The sequence below is a fragment of the Capricornis sumatraensis genome, chromosome X (assembly GCF_032405125.1).
Source record: "Capricornis sumatraensis isolate serow.1 chromosome X, serow.2, whole genome shotgun sequence".
NCBI lineage: Eukaryota > Metazoa > Chordata > Mammalia > Artiodactyla > Bovidae > Capricornis > Capricornis sumatraensis.
The window spans coordinates 107,429,645-107,452,419 of NC_091092.1; the positions used below are offsets into that span (position 1 = coordinate 107,429,645).

General features: G+C 38.2%; 1 protein-coding gene across 1 annotated transcript in view; it reads right to left on the minus strand.

Moving 5' to 3' along the window:
• CFAP47 (cilia and flagella associated protein 47) overlaps nt 1-22,775 on the minus strand; it is a 504,236-nt gene that overhangs the window by 178,728 nt on the left and 302,733 nt on the right. Inside the window, exon 47 of the mRNA XM_068963234.1 lies at nt 10,449-10,473. Within this exon, the coding sequence (XP_068819335.1) occupies nt 10,449-10,473 (25 nt within the window). The remainder of the gene's footprint in view (nt 1-10,448; nt 10,474-22,775) is intronic.

Genomic DNA, 22,775 nt, shown 5'->3' on the forward strand with positions numbered 1-22,775 from the left:
GATCTTAGTTTTCTGAATGTTGAGCTTGAAGCCAACTTTTTCACACTCTTCTTTCACTTTCATCAAGAGGCTTTTAAGTTCTTCTTCACTTTCTGCCATAAGGGTGGTGTCATCTGCATATCTGAGGTTATTGATATTTCTCCCGGCAATCTTGATTCCAGCTTGTGCTTCTTCCAGCCCAGTGTTTCTCATGATGTACTCTGCATATAAGTTAAACAAGCAGGGTGACAATATACAGCCTTGACGTACTCCTTTTCCTATTTGGAACCAGTCTGTTGTTCCATGTCCAGTTCTAACTGTTGCTTCCTGACCTGCATACACATTTCTCAGGAGGCAGGTCAGGTGGTCTGGTATTCCCATCTCTTTCAGAATTTCCCACAGTTTATTGTGATCCACACAGTCAAAGGCTTTGGCATAGTCAATAAAGCAGAAATAGATATTTTTTCTGGAACTCTCTTGCTTTTTCCATGATCCAGCAGATGCTGGCAATTTCATCTCTCGTTCCTCTGCCTTTTCTAAAACCAGCTTAAACATCTGGAAGTTCATGGTTCATGTATTGTTGAAGCCTTTCTTGGAGAATTTTGAGCATTACTTTGCCAGCGTGTGAGATGAGTGCAATTGTACAGTAGTTTGAGCATTCTTTGGCATTGCCTTTCTTTGGGATTGGAATAAAAACTGACCTTTGCCAGTCCTGTAGTCACTGCTCAGTTTTCCTAATTTGCTGGCATAATGAGTGCAGCACTTTAGCAGCATCATCTTTTAGGATTTGAAATAGCTCAACTGGAATGCCATCACCTCCACTAGATGTGTTGGTAGTGATGCTTCCTAAGGCCAACTTGACTTCACATTCCAGGATGTCTAGCTATAGGTGAGTGATCACACTATCATGATTATCTTGGTCATGAAGATCTTTTTTGTACAGTTCTTCTGTGTATTCTTGCCACTTCTTCTTAATATCTTCTGCTTTTTTTAGGTCCATACCATTTCTGCCCTTTATTGAGCCTATCTTTGCATGAAATGTTCCCTTGGTATCTCTAATTTTCTTGAGGAGATCTCTAGTCTTTTCCATTCTATTGGTTTCTTCTATTTCTTGGCACTGATCACTGAGGAAGGCTTTCTTATCTCTCTTTGCTATTCTTTGGAACTCTGCATTCAAATGGGTATATCTTTCCTTTTGGCTTCTCTTGTTTTCACAGCTATTTGTAAAGCCTCCTGAGACAGCCATTTTGCTTTTTTGCATTTTTTTCCTTGGGGATGGTCTTGATCCCCGTCTCCTGTACAATGTCACGAACCTCCATCCATAGTCCATCAGGAACTCTATCTATCAGATCCAGTCCATTAAAATCTATTTCTCACTCCCACTGTATAGTCGTAAGGGATTTGATTTAGGTCATACCTGAATGGTCTAGTGGTTTTCCCTACTTTCTTCAATTTAAGTCTGAATTTGGCAATAAGGAGTTCATGATCTGAGCCACAGTCAGCTCCTGGTCGTGTTTTTGCTGACTGTATAGGGCTTCTCCATCTTTGGCTGCAAAGAATATAATCAATCTGATTTCAGTGTCGGCCATCTGGTGATGTCCATGTGTAGAGTCTTCTCTTGTGTTGTTGGAAGAGGGTGTTTGCTATGACCAGTGCGTTCTCTTAGCAAAACTCTATTAGCCTTTGTCCTGCTTCATTCTGTTACTTTAAGGCCAAATTTGCCTGTTACTCCAGGTGTTTCTTGACTTCCTACTTTTGCATTCCAGTCCCCTATAATGAAAAGGACATTTCTGGAGGGTATTAGTTCTAGAATGTCTTGTAGGTCTTCATAGATCCGTTCAACTTCAGCTTCTTCAGCATTACTCATTGGGGAATAGACTTGGATTACTGTGATAGTGAATGGTTTGCCTTGGAAATGAACAAGCAATGGTGAATGGTGGGTCTTGGAAAATGATACAGACCCACACCTATTACTGACAAATTCAATGTTTGAAATATTGGTTAAAATGGATTTTATAACTTCAAAAGAGTCTAGCTGAATTACTTTTGCTTTTTCATCACAAGGAAGATCTAAAATAATATAATATTTAAGTGTGAAAGAAAAGAGTTAGGAAGAAAGCAGGAAAGGGAAAAAGGGAATAAAGAAAGGACAGTGGATAGAAAGTTGGAATTGAGGAAGGAAAATTTGGGGGGATGCTAAGAGAATGACATGTGATCTTCCTTCCTAGCCAACTCCAAATGGCTGAGACGATCGCACTTGCCTCCCCTCCACTTGAAGTTTCTAAGTATCTATTAGCAGAAAAGACTGGTATGGATTTCTCTGTCAAATTTTACTGAAAGGCAGTATGTACACATTTCCCCCGGTGCCCTAAAGCACAGGTATAAGACCAGAGAGGGATATCAAACTGCTATAATAAGTAAATGGCAAGAACTGCCATTATTTCCAGTATAGCCAAGGTATTAATAGGTTTAATAGGTAGAGGAATACCTAATCTTATTGTGTTGGTCAAGTTGAGAAGAGTCTTACTAATGTCAGTTGGCTTGATCTATCAATTATTGACAGATGTACAATAAAATCTTCTACTCTAAATGTGGATTTGTTCATTTTTTCTTCCATATTTGCTAATTTTTGCTTTGTAAAATTTCAGATTATGTGATCAGGTGGAAATAACTTCAATTTTTTTTTTTCAACATGGGAGTATTCCCTTTTAAATTAATGATTTGTCTTAAAGTCAACTTATTCCTTTTTTTTTTTTTTTTTGGCTGCACCATGTGGTTTGTGGGCTCTTAATTCCCTACCAAGGATGGAACCTGGATCTCCAGAGGGAAAGCCCTGAGTCCTAACCACTGGACCACCACAGAATTCCCTAAAGTCTACTTATTTTATATTTATGCCAGCTACTTTTTGATTAGTAAATACCTGGCATAAGTTTTTAGATATTTTATAAGGCAATTTTATAAACAGCATAAAGCTGTATTTTGTTTTCCACTGTGAAAATATCAACTTTTACATTTATCATGATTAATGACATATTTAATATCTTATTTTGTGATTATTTTATTAATCACTGCTCTTTGATTCCAAGTTTTTCTTCTGCATTCAATTTCTTTTATTCATAAGTAGATCCTCCTTTGTTCTTTTAGCAACTATCTGTGAGTTTTAAATTGTCCCAGTTTTACTATTGAATTGAAAATATTTTTCATTCTTACTCTTGAGTGATATTTTACTGGGATTTAAAATCCTAGGCTGACAGTTAATTTGCTTTAGTACTACAATACCATTGTCTTCTGGCTTCTCTTGTTTCTGTTGGTAATTCTGCCTTCCATATAATTTTTGTTCCTTTGAAAATAATATGTCTTTTCTCTTCACTTTTCAGAATTTCTCTTGTCTTTGCCATTCTACTGTTTCACAACAACCTATTTAAGTGTGAATTTAGGTGTCACTCTTTTACCTTCTAGCATTTAAAAAACAAGTGTGTTTTTTCTTCTTTCATTTGCTTCTATAAATAGGAGAAGGTTATCTTTCCTAAGTAGTCACTCTTACAGGTCTCACTCCCCTTTCATTTTATAGCAGTCTCTTAGATCTAAATGTGGAGGTAGCTCAATCCATACCCTTGGGACAATTTTCTGTATTAAACAAGCATCAGTGTGTTAGATGTAGGGGGGAACATTTTGTTATATCCACTGGCAATTTTCAAATCACTTAGGAGAAAATTTACATCTTAGAAAAGTTTACAAATGTTCCTATTATTGAATAAACTCTAATCCCACCAACAACATGCACCAAAAATCACTTGGACTTTCCCATCTCTGTCACCACCACCATATCTACATGCTGAAGTCTATACATGCTTATGATAGAATGATGTTCTACATTTTCCTTTACAGTTACAGTCATTTTAAGTTCAGAGGGTTTGTTTTCTTAAGACAGGTGGAAACAAAGAAGTATTAATAGAGGATCACCCTGGAAAGCATTTCACATGTATTCATTCATTAGAAAGATATTTTAAAACACCTACTATGTACCAGGAGGAATGCAATTAGGAGGCAGCTTCCTAGTTTTCTGATAGGTTGCAGACAATAAACTTCTGAGGAAAAGGGAGATCATGGGACTAAAATGTTTCCTCTTTATACCTAATTCATGTTTTAATTGAGCATGAGCCTATGGAAGGTATTAAATGTGTTTTTCAATCAGGCCACATCAGTTCAGTAATTACTGGGAATTCCTCATATGATTTATGCAAATGGGTGGCTCTTATCTTTCCCTTCCCTTGATATTGAATTTCTGAATTTCTGGATGTCTTTACGGATCATTTAATGGAAAATTAGGAGAGAGCCTATCATGGAATTGTAGCTTGCCAGGAAGTCTTTTTCATATAACTTTTTTCAGAAGACAAATTTCCAAAAGAAAAGAACTAAAATAAGATTTCACTTTCTAATTAACCCCTCCATGGGGAAAGAAGCAAGGGATTGCAGAGAGCAAATTAACTGTGTGTTTTGCATTTTCAACTCTGAATACCCTAAACTTTCTTTGTCTTGTACTAAAACAAAATGTTTTGAACAGAGTTGAGTTTTAAATTCTCACAGATTGATTTACTAAGTGTATAAATTAGTCTCAATGAACTTTTAGCAAGCCAATACAAAGTACATTCTCTAGGACTTAGATCAGGGGAAAAGCTTTATACTATTTTTTATTAAATGCTTTCCTAAGTGTACTGCTGCACAGCATATAGCATATGTCCACTATTGAACAGCTAATAGGAAGAATATGAAATGGCTTAAAGTTCACATTTTTCATTATTGCAGGCTTTATGTCCTACAAAGCTAAAAAACAGTAAAAGGCAAAATTGTAAGATATTTATCCAACTGAAAATATCTTATGTTAAAACTATAAGAATAAAAAAGTACACACAGTTGTGGATATTATAATTATTTTGAACTGGTTATGCAAATTATTTAACTTAGACTATATTTTCTTGGATAATATAGGATACAATCACATCTCATTACTGCATGGTGCATAGTAGAAAGAAAGCTGCTAGAGCTGGCAAAAATTCAAGTATTAGGACAGGACATATACTGATAACTGAACAAGCTGTAAAGTCTGACTATCAAAGACAAGTATGGGAAGGCAGCCAGATAAGAAAGGCATTTTAGTCAAATAATAGTTATGACTGGGATTTTCAAAAGTGGGAAGTTAAATTATAATCAGGTAAGCAGTCCAGTGAACTTCCAGATGTTCAAGATGGTTTTAGAAAAGGCAGAGGACCCAGAGATGAAATTGCAAACATCTGCTGGATCACTGAAAAAGCAAGTGAGTTCCAGAAAAACATCTGCTTTATTCAGGCTTCCCTTGTGGCTCAGTGGGTAAAGCGTCTGCCTACAATGCAGGAGACCCGGGTTCGATCCCTGGGTCGGGAAGATCCCCCGGAGAAGGAAATGGCAACCCACTTCAGTACTCTTGCCTGGAAAATCCCATGGACTGAGAAGCCTGGTAGGCTACAGTCCATGGGGTCACAAAGAGTCGGACACGACTGAGCGACTTTCCCTTTCCCTTTCCCTGCTTTATTCACTATGCCAAAGCCTTTGACTGTGTGGATCACAATAAACTGTGGGAAATTCTGAAAGAGATGGGAATACCAGACCACCTGACCTGCCTCCTGAGAAACCTGTATGCAGGTCAGGAAGCAACAGTTAGGACTGGACATGGAACAACAGACTGGTTCCAAATAGGAAAAGGAGTACGTCAAGGCTGTATATTGTCACCCTGCTTATTTAACTTATATGCAGACTACATCATGAGAAACACTGGGCTGGAGGAAGCACAAGCTGGAATCAAGATTGCCAGGAGAAATATCAATAACCTCAGATACGCAGATGACACCACCCTTATGGCAGAAAGTGAAGAAGAACTTAAAAGCCTCTTGACGAAAGTGAAAGAGAAGAGTGAAAAGGTTGGCTTAAAGCTCAACATTCAGAAAACGAAGATCATGGCATCTGGTCCCATCACTTCATGGCAAATAGATGGGGAAACAGTGGAAACAGTGGCTGACTTTATTTTTCTGGGCTCCCAAATCACTGTGGATGGTGACTGCAGACATGAAATTAAAAGACGCTTACTCCTTGGAAGGAAAGTTATGACCAACTTAGACAGCATATTAAAAAGCAGAGACATTATTTTGTCAACAAAGTTCTGTCTAGTCAAGGCTATGATTTTTCCAGTAGTCAGGTATGGATATGAGAGTTGGACTATAAAGAAAGCTGAGCACCAAAGAATTGATCCTCTCAAACTATGGTGTTGGAGAAGATCCTTGAGGGCCCCTTGGACTGCAAGGAGATCCAACCAGTCCATCCTAAAGGAGATCAATCCTGGGTGTTCATTGGAGGGACTGATGCTAAAGCTGAAACTCCAATACTTTGGTCACCTGATGCGGAGAGCTGACTCATTTGAAAAGACCCTGATGCTGGGAAAGATTGAAGGTGGAGGAGAAGGAGACAACAGAGGATGAGATGGTTGGATGGCATCACCGACACAATGGACATGGGTTTTGATGGACTCTGGGAGTTGGTGATAGAAAGAGAGGCCTGGTGTGCTGTGGTTCATGGGGTCGCAAAGAGTCAGACACGACTGAGCAACTGAACTGAGTTGAACTGAAGTGGTCCAGAGAAAACGGGAACTAGCACAGGATGATGTCAGAAGCCAGTCTGCAGTCAAGAAAGACCCCGGATCTCAAGTTCAGGGGCAAGATTCTGGTTTGAGGGGCCTTGGGCAGTCAGAACAAGGATGGATGACACGAAGAGTATACCAGTGCCCAGGGAAGGGGTCTGGCAATGACATACCTGGGTGTTAAGAAATAGAATAGAAACCTATGCCTGAGTAGCAGAACAGGTGTGAAAGAGCGAGATGTATCACAACAATGAGGAGCCAGGGAGGCCAGAACTAATGTCAGAACAGAACGGAGCAGACCATATGGGGCCGTCCCAGGACAGACCTCCACACCCCCATCACGTCCTCCACCTGCCTCTTGTTTATACAAAAGGTGTATTCCCAGCCTGCCCCAAGTCACAAAAGGCTAGCTCAAGAATTAGTGATTGAAAGTATGTGAACATATATCAACACCAATAAAAAGAGCAGTTAGTCTAGGAGAACTAGTAATGATTTAAACAAAAAATCAGTCAGAGAGCAGTCACAAAATCTTTAGTTCCTCCCTAAAGGACAAAGGTAACAGTCTGATGCACATCCCTGAGTGGTTTTGCAGATACTAAAACCTCTAGCAGAAGTTAACTGCATGATGACCATGAGCACAGAGGCCCCAGACCAGCTAGAGCCTGAGGAGTGAAGATGTTAACCCCTGTGACTGCCCTGTTACCTCACCATCAACCAATTACGGCGTTGTGCATGAACTGATCATCCACCATGTGACCCTCTCCTTCCTTTGCCTTTAAAACTCTTTCCCTGAAACCCATTGGGGAGCTTGAGTCTTTTGAGCAGGAGCTCCGTGGACTCCTTGCTTGGCACCTGCAATAAAAGCTGTACTTTCCTTCACCACAACCCGGTGTGGGTAGATTGGCTTTACTGCCACAGGTGAGTAAACTCAAGTTCAGTTCAGTAATAGGAATAGTGTTCACGAGACAGCATCGATGGAGTGTGGAAGCTGGAGGGGAGAAGTTCAGCATAGATGGGTCCTGTAATGCTGGGTCAGAGGATTTGGCTCTGGGCCTGCAACTAAAGCATGTCTACAGAGATGGTAGGGGAAAGGGAAGGAAATTGGACAGTGTCTTCCTTGAAAGCTGGAGACAGTGTAACTAGTAGAATTATCTAAAATATGTAAAATAAGACAGCATTGCTGTAAGGGATACATTTTATGTGCTTCCTGAGATTCCCTTGGTTCTACCACCTCCAGCAACTTGAACCACTTGTCCTATCTCCATGTTCCTTTGCCTGAGGATGACCTGTAACTACCTCTAGAACTAACGGAGTCAACTCCTTAGCTGCTGCTCTACACACAGGTAGATCAGTCCCAATTTTGGAACTTGGGGCTCCTCTAGCCATGCTAGGGCTTAGAAGCTGGCATTCCATGAGGCCAGGGAATGCCAGCTTGAAGCCTAGGACCATTACTGCCCAAGGAGTAAAATGTGGCAAACAGAAGCAATATACAGGATGTATTCCTTCCCTTCCTTTCTCACAGTGACAGCTCAAAGGCACTTTCTTTTTACATAGCTCTTCAAAAGTGACACCTGTTGAGTGACCTGTTGCATCCTGTCCTAGAGATGTTAGTAGACATTAAGGTAGCAGCTCATGTATCATTCATTGATTTGTTTTCCATTTTTCCCTTCCTTCTCTTTTTTCTTACACTCACTGTCTTCAGTCTGCACTATAGGGGAGCAGAATTTTGCCACCTTAAAATATTAATATGTCTTTTTAGCATGTTAATTGTTTGCAGCCACTATTTTTCTACTGACTTTTATTTTTAAAGAATTTAAAAAAAGTATACTCTGTTCACCAAAAAATAATATAATATAGTATTAACAAGAAAAAATCAGATTTTATAAACTATTAATATGGTTAACTTACTTAACTACTTTTCTGATTTCACTATACTAAAGCCTTATGTATGAAATTTAATATATCTTAATTAAAATCCCTTTTTAAAAATTAATTTATTTATTTTAATTGGAGACTAACTACTTTACAATATTGTAGTGGTTTTTGCCATACATTGACATGAATCAGGCATGGATGTACATGTGTCCAATCATCATTTATGAAAATATAAAATGAGTTCCAGCATGCCAGGCTTCTCTGTCTTCCACTATCTCCTAGAGTTTGCTCAAATTCATGTTGACTGAGTCAGTGATGCCATTCAACCATCTCACCCTCTGTCACCTCCTTCTGCTGCTTTCAATCCTTCTGAGCATCAGTGTCTTTTCCAATGAGTCAGCTCTTCACATCAGGTATCCAAAGAAAAATCTAAAATCTAACCCTAATCATTTACCTTAGGATACTAGAAAAGGAAGAGCAACCTAAGCTTTAAACAAGTAGAATGAAAAAGTAAAAATTAATGGAGAACTTAATGAAATAGAGAAGATAAAACAATCACTGAAAACATATGCTAGTTCTTTGAAAATATAAAGAAAATTGACAAACCTTTACTTATATGGATCAAGGAAAAAAGAAAATATTCAAATTATTAGAATCAGAAATGAAAGTGGGACATTACTTTTGCTTTATAAAAAAAAAACAACAACAACAAGAAATGGAATGTGAGAGAATGCTATAAATAGCTGCATGCCAAAAATTAGATAACGTAAATGACATAAATTAGGAATTGATGGGAACTTCCTCTGTCTCATAAAGGGCACCTATGAAAAACCTATCACTATCGTGAGACTTTAAAGACTAGATTATTTCTCCCTAAGCTCAAATAAGACAAAGATGTCCCATCTTATCACTTACATTTAACACTCTAGATGTATTAACCAGACTAATTGGGCAGGGAAAAGAAATAAAAAGAATTCATTTTAGAAGGGGAGATGTAAGACAATCTCTGTATGCATATGACATTATCTTAACAACATATAGAAAATCCTAAGGAATCCAGTAAAACATTAGAATAAAAATTGAGTTCAACAAGGTCACATGACATAATTTCAATATCTAAAAACCAATTGTATTTCTATACTTCTGCAATGAATAATCCAAAAATGAAATTAAGAAAACAATTTACAATTTCATCAAATAGAATTAAATACATAGGAATATGTTTAACAAAAGAAGTACAAAACTTCCATTCTTAAAACTAAGGAATATCTAAAGAAATGGAAACACTCTACATGGCCATGGATCAGGAGACTTAATATTATTAAGATGACAGTCCTTCCTAAATGGATCTAAGGAGTCAATGCAATACCTATCATAATGGCAGCAGCTTGTTTCTAGAAACTGACAAGCTGATTCTAAAATCCGTATGGAATTGTGAGGATCCCAGAAAAACCAAAACAGTATGGTTTTTTTTTTTAAAAAAAAAAACAATACAGCAGGACTCAAAGTTTCTGATTTCAAAACTTACTGCAAAGTAAATGATATTAAGAAAAGTGCTGTACTGGCATAAAGAAAAATGTATAGAACTATGGGACAAAACAGAGAATTTAGGAATAAAACAATATATCTATGGTCAACTAGTTTTCAACAAAACGCTGTTCAAAACTGTTTTCAACAAATGGTTACAAGCCCACTGGACAGCCACACATAAAAGAATGAAGTTAGATCCTTCAGTTCCGTTCATTTCAGTCTCTCAGTTGTGTCTGACTCTTTGCAACGCCATGGACTGCAGCACACCAGGTTTCCCTGTCCATCACCAACTCCTGCCTGTCCATCACCAACTCCTGGAGTTTACTCAAGCTCATGTCCATTGAATTGGTGATGCCATCCAACCATCTCATCCTCTTTCATCCTCCTTTCCTCCCACCTTTAACCTTTCCCAGCATCAGGATCTTTTCAAATGAGTCAGTTCTTTGCATGAGGTGGCAAAAGTACTGGAGTTTCAGCTTCAGCATCAGTCCTTCTGATGAATATTCAGGACTGATTTCCTTTAGGATGGACTGGTTGGATCTCCCTGCATCCAAGGGACTCTCAAGAGTCTTCTCCAACACCACAGTTCAAAAGCATCAATTCTTCAGTGCTCAGTTTTCTTTATAGTCCAACTCTCACATCCATACATGACTACTGGAAAAACCACAGCTTTGACTAGACAAGACCTTTGTTGGCAAAGATCCTTACCTCAAATAATATATAAATATTAACTCAAAGTAGATCAAAGAACTAAATCAAGAACTAAACCTATAAAATTCTTAGCAGACAACAGAGGACTAAATATTCATGATCCTGAATTTGGCAATGGATTCTTAGATATGACATCAAAAGCAAGAAAAATAAGAACAGTTAAACAAGATAAACTGGAATTCATCAAAACTAAAAACTTTGTGCTTCAGAGAATACTATCAAGAGAATAAAAAGACAACAGGATAAAATATTTGAAAATTATATATCTGATAAGGTATTGTATTTCAAATACATGGATGGAACATTAGAAACTCAATAATAAAAAGGCAACTCCACTTAAAAGACTGGCAAAGAATCTGACTAGACATTTATGTAAATAAAATATGTAAGTGGCTAATATGCACATAGAAAGATGGTCAACATCAATAGACATCAGGGGAATGCAAAACAAAATCACATGAGATATCATCTCCACCCACTAGGATGGCAATAATAAAGAAGTCAGTTGATCATAAGTGTTGCTGTTGATATGGAGGTATTTGAACCCTCACACACTGTTGGTTGGATTTAAAATGGCAAAAACACTTTGGAAAAGAGTCTGGCAGTTCCTCAGATGTTTAAACATAGAGTTACCATGCTAAGCTAAGTTGCTTCAGTCATGCCTGACTCTGTGCGACCCCATAGATGGCAGCCCACCAGGCTCCCCCGTCCCTGGGATTCTCCAGGCAAGAACACTGGAGTGGGTTGCCATTTCCTTCTCCAGTGCATGAAAGTGAAAAGTGAAAGTGAACTCGCTCAGTCGCATCCAACTCTTAGCAACCCCATGGACTGCAGCCTACCCGGCTTCTCCATCCATGGGATTTTCCAGGCAAGAGTACTGGAGTGGAGTGCCATTGCCTTCTCCGGAGTTACCATATGGCTGGATAATTCTACTCCCAGGTATGAATGTGTGCATACATGCATATGTGCAAGTGTGTATATGTTTATGTATTATACCCAAGAGAATTTAAAATACTGGCACACAAAAACATGTACACTAATGTATATGGCAATATTATTCATGATAGCTAAAAGGTAGAAATAACCCAAATGTCTGTCAAATGATGAATGGATAAACAAATTAGGGTATAGTCATAAATGAAACATTGTTTGGTCATTAAAAGGAATGAAGTTCTGATACCTGATAAAACATGGACGAACTATAGAAACATTATCCTAACTGAAAGAAGACAGTCACAAAATACCTCATATGATATCTTTTATATGAAATTTCCAGAAAAACAATTCTATATATATTAATACATAAAGTGAATTTATGATTGTTTATGGTTGGAGGGAGGGGTGAATGATAAGAGGGTGGTAACTAAAAGTTACTTCATTTCTTGTTGAGGGTGACATAAACATTCTAAACTTGAATGCGGTGATGGTAATGTATCAATGAATATACTAAAAACCATTGAACTATATACTTTAGGTTGGTAAGCTGCATCATATTTGAATGATATCTCAGTAAAGCTGTTAGAAATAGAAGAATAAGGTTTTGAGAATAAATATAAGTGAATATCCTTTTATTTTTCACCTCATATAAATTCAAATGACAAGTATTATATAACTATACTTAGAAGACTTCTAGAAGCTAGACTATAAATGAAGCTATTATATTTGTAACTAAACATAATGCCGAGCTGGATGAAGCACAGCTGGAATCAAGATTGCTGGGAGAAATATCAAGAACCTCAGATATGCAGATGACACCACCCTTATGGCAGAAAGTGAAAAAGAACTAAAGAGCCTCTTGATGAAAGTGAAAGAGGAGAGTGAAAAACTTGGCTTAAAGCTCAACATTCAGAAAACGAAGATCATGGCATCTGGTCCTATCACTTCATGGCAAATAGAATGGGAAACAGTGGAAACAGTGACAGACTTTATTTTGGGGGGCTCCAAAATCACTGCAGATGGTGACTGCAGCCATGAAATTAAAAGACGCTTACTCCTTGGAAGAAAAGTTATGACGAATTTAGATAGCATATTAAAAAGCAGAGACATTACTTTGCCAACAAAAGTCCATCTAGTCAAGGCTATGTTTTTTCCAGTAGTCATGTATGGATGTGAGAATTGGACTACGAAGAAAGCTGAGCACCGAAGAATCAATGCTTTTGAACTGTGGTGTTGGAGAAGACTCTTGAGAGTCCGTTGGACTGCAAGGAGATCCAAACTGTCCATCCTAAAGGAGATCAGTCCTGAATATTCATTGGAAGGACTGATGTTGAAACTAAAACTCTAATATTTTGGCCACCTGATGCAAAGAAGTGACTCATTGGAAAAGATTCTGATGCTGGGAAAGATTGAGGGCAGGAGAAAAAGGGGACAACAGAGGATGAGATGGTTGGATGGCATCACCAACTCAATGAACATGAGTTTGAGTAAACTCCGGGAGTTGGTGATGGACAAGGAGGCCTGGCGTGCTGCAGTCCATGGGGTCACAAAGAGTCGGACATGACTGAGTCACTGAACCGAACTGATATGTTTAAAGGTCAAACAGGGCTGTGTGTCTCTCACCTTTTCTGAGAGATTTTGATGTAGTATATGGATTACTAATCTCCTTCCAAAATATATTCCCATTCTTTTATAGACTCTGATTGCACTTGATGGCTTACAACTGTGGTAATCCTATGTGAAATATGCATAGGATTTGAATTATATTTCTAAGTGAATTAAATAATTAATTCAAAAACTTGTAAATTTCAGAAAGCTTATAAAAAACAAATATTCTATAATAATAGTACAAGTTTAACTTAAAACAGTTTGATAAAAATTAATAAAAATTAATTAAAGCACACATTTAATGTTAGGTGACCACTGGCATCGTTGACAATACAGTAGATTGTTTCAATTAAGCTTAATCACTAAAACTAACATTTTAAACACCACTGTTAAATGCAATTTATCATTTTTTAATTTTTTGGAAGGATTATTGCTTTACAGAATTTTGTTGTTTTCTGTCAAACCTCAACATGAATCAGCCATAAGTATACATATATGCCCTCCCTTTTGAAACTCCCTCCCATCTCCCAACTTATCCCATCCCACCCTTCTAGATTGATACAGAGCCCCTGTTTGAGTTTCCTGAGCCGTATAGCAAATACCCATTGACTATCTATTTTACATATGGTAATATATGTTTCCATGTTACTTTTTCCATACATCTCACCCTCTCCTCCCCTATCCTCATGTTCATAAGCCTATTCTCTTTGTTTGTTTCTCCACTGTTGTCCTGTAAATAAATTCTTCAGTACCATTTTTTTTTAGATTTCATATATATGCATTAGAATATGATATTTCTCTTTCTCTTTCTGACTCACTTCACTCTATATAATAGGTTCATCCACCTCATTATTATTGACTCAAATGTGTTCTTCTTTATGGCAGAGTAATATACCATTATGTATATGTATATGTACCACAACTTCTTTATCCATTCACCTGTCGATGGACATCTAGGTTGCTTTCATGTTCTAGCTATTGTAAATAGCAATGAACAGTGGGTACATGTGTCTTTTCAATTTTGGTTTCCTCAGGGCATATGTCTAGAAGTGGGATTGCTGGGTCATATGGTGGTTTTATTCCTAGTTTTTTAAGGAATCTCCATACCGTCTTCCATGGTGGCTGTATCAATTTACATTCCCACCAGCAGTGCAAGAGCATTCCCTTTTCTCCACATCTGCTCCAGTATTTATTGTTTGTAGACTTTTTAATGATGACCATTCCGACTACTGTGAAGTGATATCTCATTGTAGTTTTGATTTACATTTCTCTCATAATGAGCAGTGTTAAGCATCTTTTCATGTGTTCATTAGCCATCTGTATGTTTTTGGAGAAATGTCTGTTTAAGTCTTTTTCCCACTTTTTGATTGGGTTGTTTGTTTTTCTGGCATTGAATTGTATGAGCTGCTTGTATATTTTGGAAATTAATCCTTTGTTAGTTGTTTCATTTGCTATTATTTTCTCCCATTCTGAGGGTTGTCTTTTCACCTTGCTTATAGTTTCCTTTGCTGTGCAGAAGCCTTTATGTTTCATCAGGTCCCACTTGTTTACTTTTGTTTTTATTTCCATTACTCTAGGAGGTGGGTCATAGAGGATCTGGCTTTAATTTATGTCATCGAGTGTTCTGTCTATGTTTTCTTCTAAGAGTTTTATAGTTTCTGGTCTTACATTTAGGTCTTTAATTCATTTTGAGTTTATCTTTGTGTATGGTGTTAGGAAGTGTTCTAATTTCATTCTTTTACATGTAGCTGTCCAGTTTTCCCAGTGCCATTTATTGAAGAGGCTCTCTTTGCCCCATTATATACTCTTTCTTCCTTTATCAAAAATAAGGTATCCATAGGTGCATGGGTTTATTTCCGGGCTTTCTATCTTGTTCCATTGGTCTATATTTCTGTTTTTGTGCCAGTACCATACTGTCTTGATAACTGTAGCTTTGTAGTATAATCTGAAGTCAGGAATGTTGATTCCACCAGCTCCATTCTTCTTTCTCAAGACTGCTTTGGCTATTTGGGGTCTTCTGTGTTTCCATATGAATTGTGAAATTTTTTGTTCTAGTTCTGTGAAAAATGCCATTGGTAATTTGATAGGGATTGCATTGAATCTGCAGATTGCATTTGGTAGTATAGTCATTTTTACAATATTGATTCTTCCTATCCAGGAACATGGAATATCTCTCCATCTGTTTATGTTGTCTTTGATTTTTTTTTTTTTTTCATCAGTGTCTTATAACTTTCTGAGTATAGTTCTTTTGTCTCCTTAGGTAAGTTTATTCCTAGATATTTAATTCTTTTTGTTGCAATGATGAATGTAATTGATTCTTTAATTTCTCTTTTTGATTTTTCATTGTTAGTACATAGAAATACAAGTGATTTCTGTGTATTAATTTTGTATCCTGCAATTTTGCTTAATTCACTGATTAGCTCTAGTAATTTTCTGATACTATCTTTAGGGTTTTCTATGTACAGTATCATGCCATCTGCAGTGAGAGCTTTACTTTTTCTTTTCCAATCTGGATTCCTTTTATATCTTTTTCTTCTCTGATTGCTTTAGCTAGGACTTCCAGAACTATGTTGAAAAGCAGTGGTAAAAGTGGACATCCTTGTCTTGTTCCTGATCTTAAGGGGAATGCTTTCAGTTTTTCACCACTGAGACTAATGTATGCTGTAGGCTTATCATATATAGCCTTTATTATGTTGAGGTAGGTTCCTTCTATGCCCATTTTTTGAACTGTTTTAATCATAAATGGGTGCCAAATTTTGTCAAAGGCTTTTCCTGCATCTATTGTGATGATCATATGGTTTTGATCTTTCAATTTGTTAATATGGTATATCACATTGATTGATTTGGGTATATTGAAGAATCCTTGCATTCCTGGAATAAACGCAACTTGATGATGGTGTATGAACTTTTTGATGTGTTGCTGATTTCTGCTAAAATTTTGCTGAGGATTTTTGCATCTATGTTCATCAGTGATATCAGCCTGTAGTTTTCTTTTCTTGTGTTCTCTTTGTCTTATTTTGGTATCAGGGTGATGGTGGCCTTGTAGAATGAGTTTGGAAGTGTTCCTTTCTCTGCAATTTTTTGAAAGAGTTTTAGAAGGATAGGCATTAGCTCTTCTCTCACTTTCACTTTTCACTGTCATGCAGTGGAGAAGGAAATGGCAACCCACTCCAGTGTTCTTGCCTAGAGAATCCCAGGGATGGGGGAGCCTGGTGGGCTGCTGTCTATGGGGTTGCACAGAGTCGGACACGACTGAAGTGACTTAGCAAATGTTTGACAGAATTCTCCTGTGAAGCCATCTGGTCCTGGGCTTTTGTTTTTTGGGAGATTTTTGATCACAGCTTCAATTTCAGTACTTGTAATTGAGTTGTTCATAATTGCTATTTCTTCCTGGCTCAGTCTTGGAAGACTGAACTTTTCTAAGAATCTGTCCATTTTTTCCAGGTTATCCAATTTATTACCTTAGAGTTGTTTATAATACTCTCTTATAATGCTTTGTATTTCTGCATTGTTTGTTGAAACCTCTCCTTTTTCATTTCTAATTTTGTTGATTCGATTCTTCTTTTTTTCTTGATGAGTCTGGCTAAAGGTTTGTCAATTTTATTTATCTTTTCAAAGAACCAGATTAGTTTTATTACTCATTACTATTATTTCTTTCATTTCTTTTTCATTTATTTCTGCTTGGATCTTTATGATTTCTTTCCTTCACTAATTTTGGGGTGTTCTTTTTCCAGTTTTAGGTGTAAAGTTGGGTTGTCTATTTGACGTTTTTCTTGATTCCTTAAAACTGCTTTTGCTGCATCCCATGTTTCGAGCTGTCATGTTTTCATTGTCATTTGTTTCTGGTAATTTTTTGATTTCCCTTCTGATTTCTTCAGTGACCTGTTGGTTATTTAGAAATGTGTTGTTTAATCTCCATGTGTTTGTGCTTCTTAGTTTTTTTTTTTTTTCTCTTGTAATTGATATCTAGTCTCATAGCATTGTGGTCAGAGAAGATGCTTGATACGATTTCAATTTTCTTAAATTTACTGAGGTTTGATTTGTGACCCAAGATGTGGTCTATCCTGGAGAATGTTCCATGTGCACTTGAAAAGAAGGTGTATTCTGAATTTGGATGGAATGTCCTGAAGATATCAAGGTGATTCATCTCATCTAATGTATCATTTTAAGACTTGGGTTTCCTTATTAATTTTTTGTTTTGTTGATCTGTCCATTGGTGCAGATGGGATGTTAAAGTCTCCTACTATTATTGTGTTACTGTCAATTTCTCCATTTATGCCTGTTAGTCTTTGTCTTATGTACTGAGGTGCCCCTATGTTGGGTGCATGATGCTGCTGCTGCTGCTAACTTGCTTCAGTCATGTCTGACTCTGTGCGACCCCATAGATGGCAGTCCACCAGGCTCCCCTGTCCCTGGGATTCTCCAGGCAAGAACACTGGAGTGGGTTGCCATTTCCTTCTCCAGTGCATGCAAGTGAAAAGTGAAAAGTGAAAGTGAAGTTGCTCAGTTGTGTCCGACTCTTTGCGACCCCATGGAGTGCAACCTTCCAGGTTTCTCCGTCCATGGTATTTTCCAGGCAAGAGTACCAGAGTTGGGTGCCATTGCCTTCTCCATGTTGGGTGCATAGATATTTACAATTATTATGTCTTCCTCTTGGATTGATCCCTTGATCATTATGTAATGTCCTTCCTTATCTCTTGTAATCTTCTTTAAGTTATATTTTATCTGATATGAGGATTGCTATTTCAGCTTTCTTTTGCTTCCCATTTGCATGGAATATATTTTTCCATCCTCTCACTTTCAGTCTATATGTGTCTTTAGGTCTGAAGTGGGTTTCTTGTAGACTGCATATATCTGGGTCTTGTGTTTGTATCCATTCAGCCAGTCTGTGTCTTTTGGTTGGAGCATTTAATCCATTTACATTTAAAGTAATTATTGATATATATATATGTTCCTATAGACATTTTCTTAATTGTTTGGGGTTGATTTTGTAGATCCTTTTTCCTCTCTTGTATTTCTTGACTATATAAGTCCATTTAACATTTGTTGTAAAGCTGGTTTGGTGGTACTGAATTCTTTTAACTTTTGCTTGTCTGAAAAGCTCTTTATTTCTCCATGAATTTTGAATGAGATCTTTGCTGGATACAGTAAACTTGGTTGTAGGTTTTTCCCTTTCAGTACATTAAATATATCCTGCCACTTCCTTCTGGCCTGCAGTTTCTGCTGAAAGATCAGCTATTAAGCGTATGGGGTTTCCCTTTTATGTTACTTCCTGTTTCTCCCTTGCTGCTTTTAAAATTCTTTCTTTGTGTTTAGTCTTTAGTAGTTTGATTAGTATGTGTCTTGGCATGTTTCTCCTTGGGTTTATCCTTAATGGGACTCTTTCTGCCTCTTGGACTTGGTTGACTATTTCCTTTTCCACATTGGAAAAATCTTCAAGTTATTCTTTTCAAAAATTTTCTCATACCCTTTCCTTTTCTCTTCTTCTTCTGACGTGACGTGACTCAGTCGTGTCCAACTCTTCGTGACCCCATGGACTGTAGTCTACCAGGCTCCTCTGTCCATGGGATTTTCCAGGCAAGAGTACTGGAGTGGATTGCCATTTCCTTCTCCAAGGGATCTTCCCAACCCAGGGATCGAACCCAGGTCTCCCACATTGTAGACAGACGCTTTACCGTCTGAGCCATGTTGGTGCATTTGAAATGGTCCCAGATGTCTCAGACTATTTTCAGAGACCTGAGCTCTTTTCATTCTTTTTACTTTATTCTGCTCTTCAGAAGTTATTTCTACCATTTTATCTTCCAGATCACTGATTCGTTCCTCTGTTTCAGATATTCTGCTCTTGATTCCTTCTGGAGTATTTTTAATTTCAGTAATTGTGTTGCTTGTCTCTGTATGTTTATTCTTTAATTCTTCTATGCTTTTGATAATTGATTCTTGCATTTTCTCCATTTTGTTTTCAAGGTTTTTGATCAGTTTTACTATTGTTATTCTGAATTCTTTTTCAGGTAGTTTGTCTATTTCCTCATTTATTTGGACTTCTGTGTTTCTAGTTTGTTCCTTCATTTGTGTAGTATTTCTCTGCCTTTGCATTTTTTTTTAAAACTTATTGTGTTTGAGGTCTCTTTTTCCCAGGCTTCAAGGTTGAATTCCTTCTTCCTTCTGGCTTCTGCCCTCCTAAGGTTGGTCCAGCAGTTTATGTAAGCTTTCTATAGGGTGAGATTTGTGCTGAGTGTTTGTTTGTTTGTTTTTCCTCTGATGGGCAAGGCTGAGTGAGGTGGAACTCCTGTCTGCTGATGATTGGGTTTGTATTTTTGTTTTGTTTCTTGTTTAGATGAGGCATCCTGCACAGTGTGCTACTGGTGGTTGGGTGATGCAGGGTCTTGTATTCAAGTGGTTTCCTTTGTGTTAGTTCTCACTATTTGCTACTCCCTAGGGTTAGTTCTCTGGTAGGCTTGGGTGTTGGAGTCAGCGTTCCCACTCCAAAGGCTCAGGGCTTGATCTCTAGTTAGGAGGGAAGATTCCACAAGTCATTTGTTATGGAATTAAGTGAGATTAAAACAAATATCCAAAAATGAGAAATCAAAGATAAGTTCCAAACAAATTGCAGTTACAAAAACAGGCAAATAACAATTAAAATAATAGAATATACACATACACATATACACCCATGAACAAAGTGAAAAGAGTCCAACAAAATAAAGTAGAGTAGGTTGACCCAGCAAACAAAGTAAATAAAAAATTACATTTACTAGTTAAGAACAAAACTAACTAAAGCACAAACTAAAAAACAAAACTAAACCAATGTGCCAAGTGGTGAATAAAGCAATGAAAACAAAACTAACAAATATGTTGAGCGAAGGAAAAGAAAGAAAAAATAGATATGCAAAGTTAAATAGAAGTAGATGAAGAAGATTTATATACATTAAGATTAACTGCAAGAGGAAAAGAACAGTAGGAAAGGCAAACAAAGGAGTAAATGTAGAAAAAATATAGTAGGCTTAACAAAATTAAAAATTAAAATTATAAAAAAGAGAAAAGAAAAGAATGGAAGAAGAAAGAAAATGGGGGCAGGGGGAGGAAAACTCCACAGAACTGCAGAAGCCCAAAGTAGAGGCAGAGGTTCATAAGAACAATAAAAAGTGTGACTGAATATACACATATACATATACACCCATAAGCGAAATCAAAACAGTCCAACAAAAATAAAGTACAACAGACTGACCTGGCAAACAAAGGAAACCAAAAATTATATCTACCAGAACAAAATTAACTAAAGAACAAACTGGAAAACAGAACTAGAGTAAGGTGCCAATTGGGGAATAAAGCAATGAAAATAAAACTAACAAATATGTTGACAAGAAAGGAAAGAACAAGAAGAAAGAAAGAATAGATACACAAAGTTAAACAGAGGTAGATAAAGAAGATTTATATACATTAAAGATTAACTGCAAGGGGGAAAGAATAGTGGGAAAAGCAAACAAAGGAATAAATATAGAAAAAATAATAATAGGTTTAAAAAGTTAAAAAGAGAGAGAGAGAGAAAAAAAGGAAAACTGCACAGACCTGCCAAAGCCCAACACAGAGGCAGAGGTTTGTAACAGCAATAAAAAATGTGACTGAGGGGGAAAAAAAAAAGCTCAAAAGCTTCATTAGATTTCATAGTGCCAATAAAATCGACAACTACAATGGGGGTCGAGGGGGGAATCCAAAAAAATCTACAGAGCAAGTCAAAACATAAGAATAATAAATGTTTTTCTTGAGTCACTGCTCTCAAAGTCCTTTCCCTTACTGGGAGTCACAGTCCACCTCACCTTCCTAGGATACCCTCCAACACTGTGCTTCCTCTGTAGAGGAAGCTCAGATTCTAATCTAGTCCTACTCCTATGTGTTCTTGCCTCCAATGTCCATAGCTATCCGGACTAGTGTGTTTTCTTTTGTGGGAGCTCTCAATGATCTTTTATATATTCCATAGACACAGTCTGCCTAGTTGATCATGTGGATTGAATCTGTAGCCTGTACAGCTGGTGGGAAGGTTTTGGGTCTTCTTCCTTATCCACACTGCTCCTAGATTTCAACTGTGATTTTAGTTCCACCACTGTATGTGGGTTGTCCACTGGGGTTTGCTCCTGAGGCTGCCCTGGAGGATTTGGGTTTGCCCCTGTGAGGGCCAGGTGTGGAGGTGGTGTAGCTGCTTGGGCCACAGGGGTTCTGGCACCACCAGGTACTCAAGGGAGTTGGTGGCTAGGGCAGCAGGAAATATAGTGCTCTAGAAGGATTGGTCAACCAGTAATGGCCAATACACTGCAGTATTCTTGCCTGGAGAATCTTCCTTCAGGGGGGTCGCAAAGAGTAGAACTCAACTGAAGCAACCCTTCATGCATAGACGCAAGACTTTTTTTGCCTGTGGCAACTCTACCCCAGTGAGGTTGAGCATGAAGGTGGCATAGCTGCTTGGCTTGCGGGGACCCTGGTGGCACCACGTGTGCAGGGACATGGACTGCCTCTGCCGCAGAAGTTATAGCCCTATCAGAGTCTTTTTTTCAGTTTCTTATAGCTGGTGATCAGAAGGCCTCTTTGGCCAGTCTTTCTCTATAGTTCTGCCTATTCGGGCATTTAGAAGGTTCCCTTGCCTGGGGTCCTTCTCTGTTGTTCAGTGTGTCAGGCACATAGAGGGCCGCCCCCGCCCCCCTCCACCCCCCTCCCCCGGCTGGGGTCCTACTCTGTAGATCAGTGCATCAGGCATTTAAAGGAGCACCCTGGGTAGGGTCCTGCTCTGTAGTTCAGTGCATGAGGCATTTGATGGGCCAGCCTCCCTATTGTTCAGCTGTGGATGCTGGCCCTGTGGGGAGAGAGAGGCTATGGTGATGGCTCCATGGACTACGCGTGACTCAGCAGTATCACCTTGCTTCCATGGCTGCCCAGCTTTCCTCCACTGTTCCCACCATGGCCTCCTCCCTCACATCCCCTCCATCCATCTCTCCACAGTCAATAGAACCCCTTGCCCTGGGATCACTCCACACTCCCCAAACTCCAGCTCCCAGCCACTGCGCCTTCCAGGGGCCCCTCATCCCTATCCAGGGTATGTATGGCTTCAGCAAGGACTGTCTGATTCTCGTTTCATATCAGCTGTTTCACTTTCAGCCTTAAATGTTTCTCCTCTGATTCAGACAATAGCCCCAATGTGGGGATCAGACCCCTGCTTCAGTTCTCCCATCCGACGAGGGGAGATCCAGTCCTACTAACACTCCTGCTTTTCCCCCAAGTTCCTTCATCCTACTGAGTTTTGTGGTTATATATATTCTTTTCCTCTGGTCAGGTACTCCTGTCGGCTCTCAACTGGTGTTCTGCATGCACTTCTGTCTGAAGGTGTATTCCTGATGTATCCATGGAGAGAGATGTACTCCACATCTACCTACTCCTCCGCCATCTTGTTCTTCCCTGAAATTTATTTTTTATTCTATCTGAA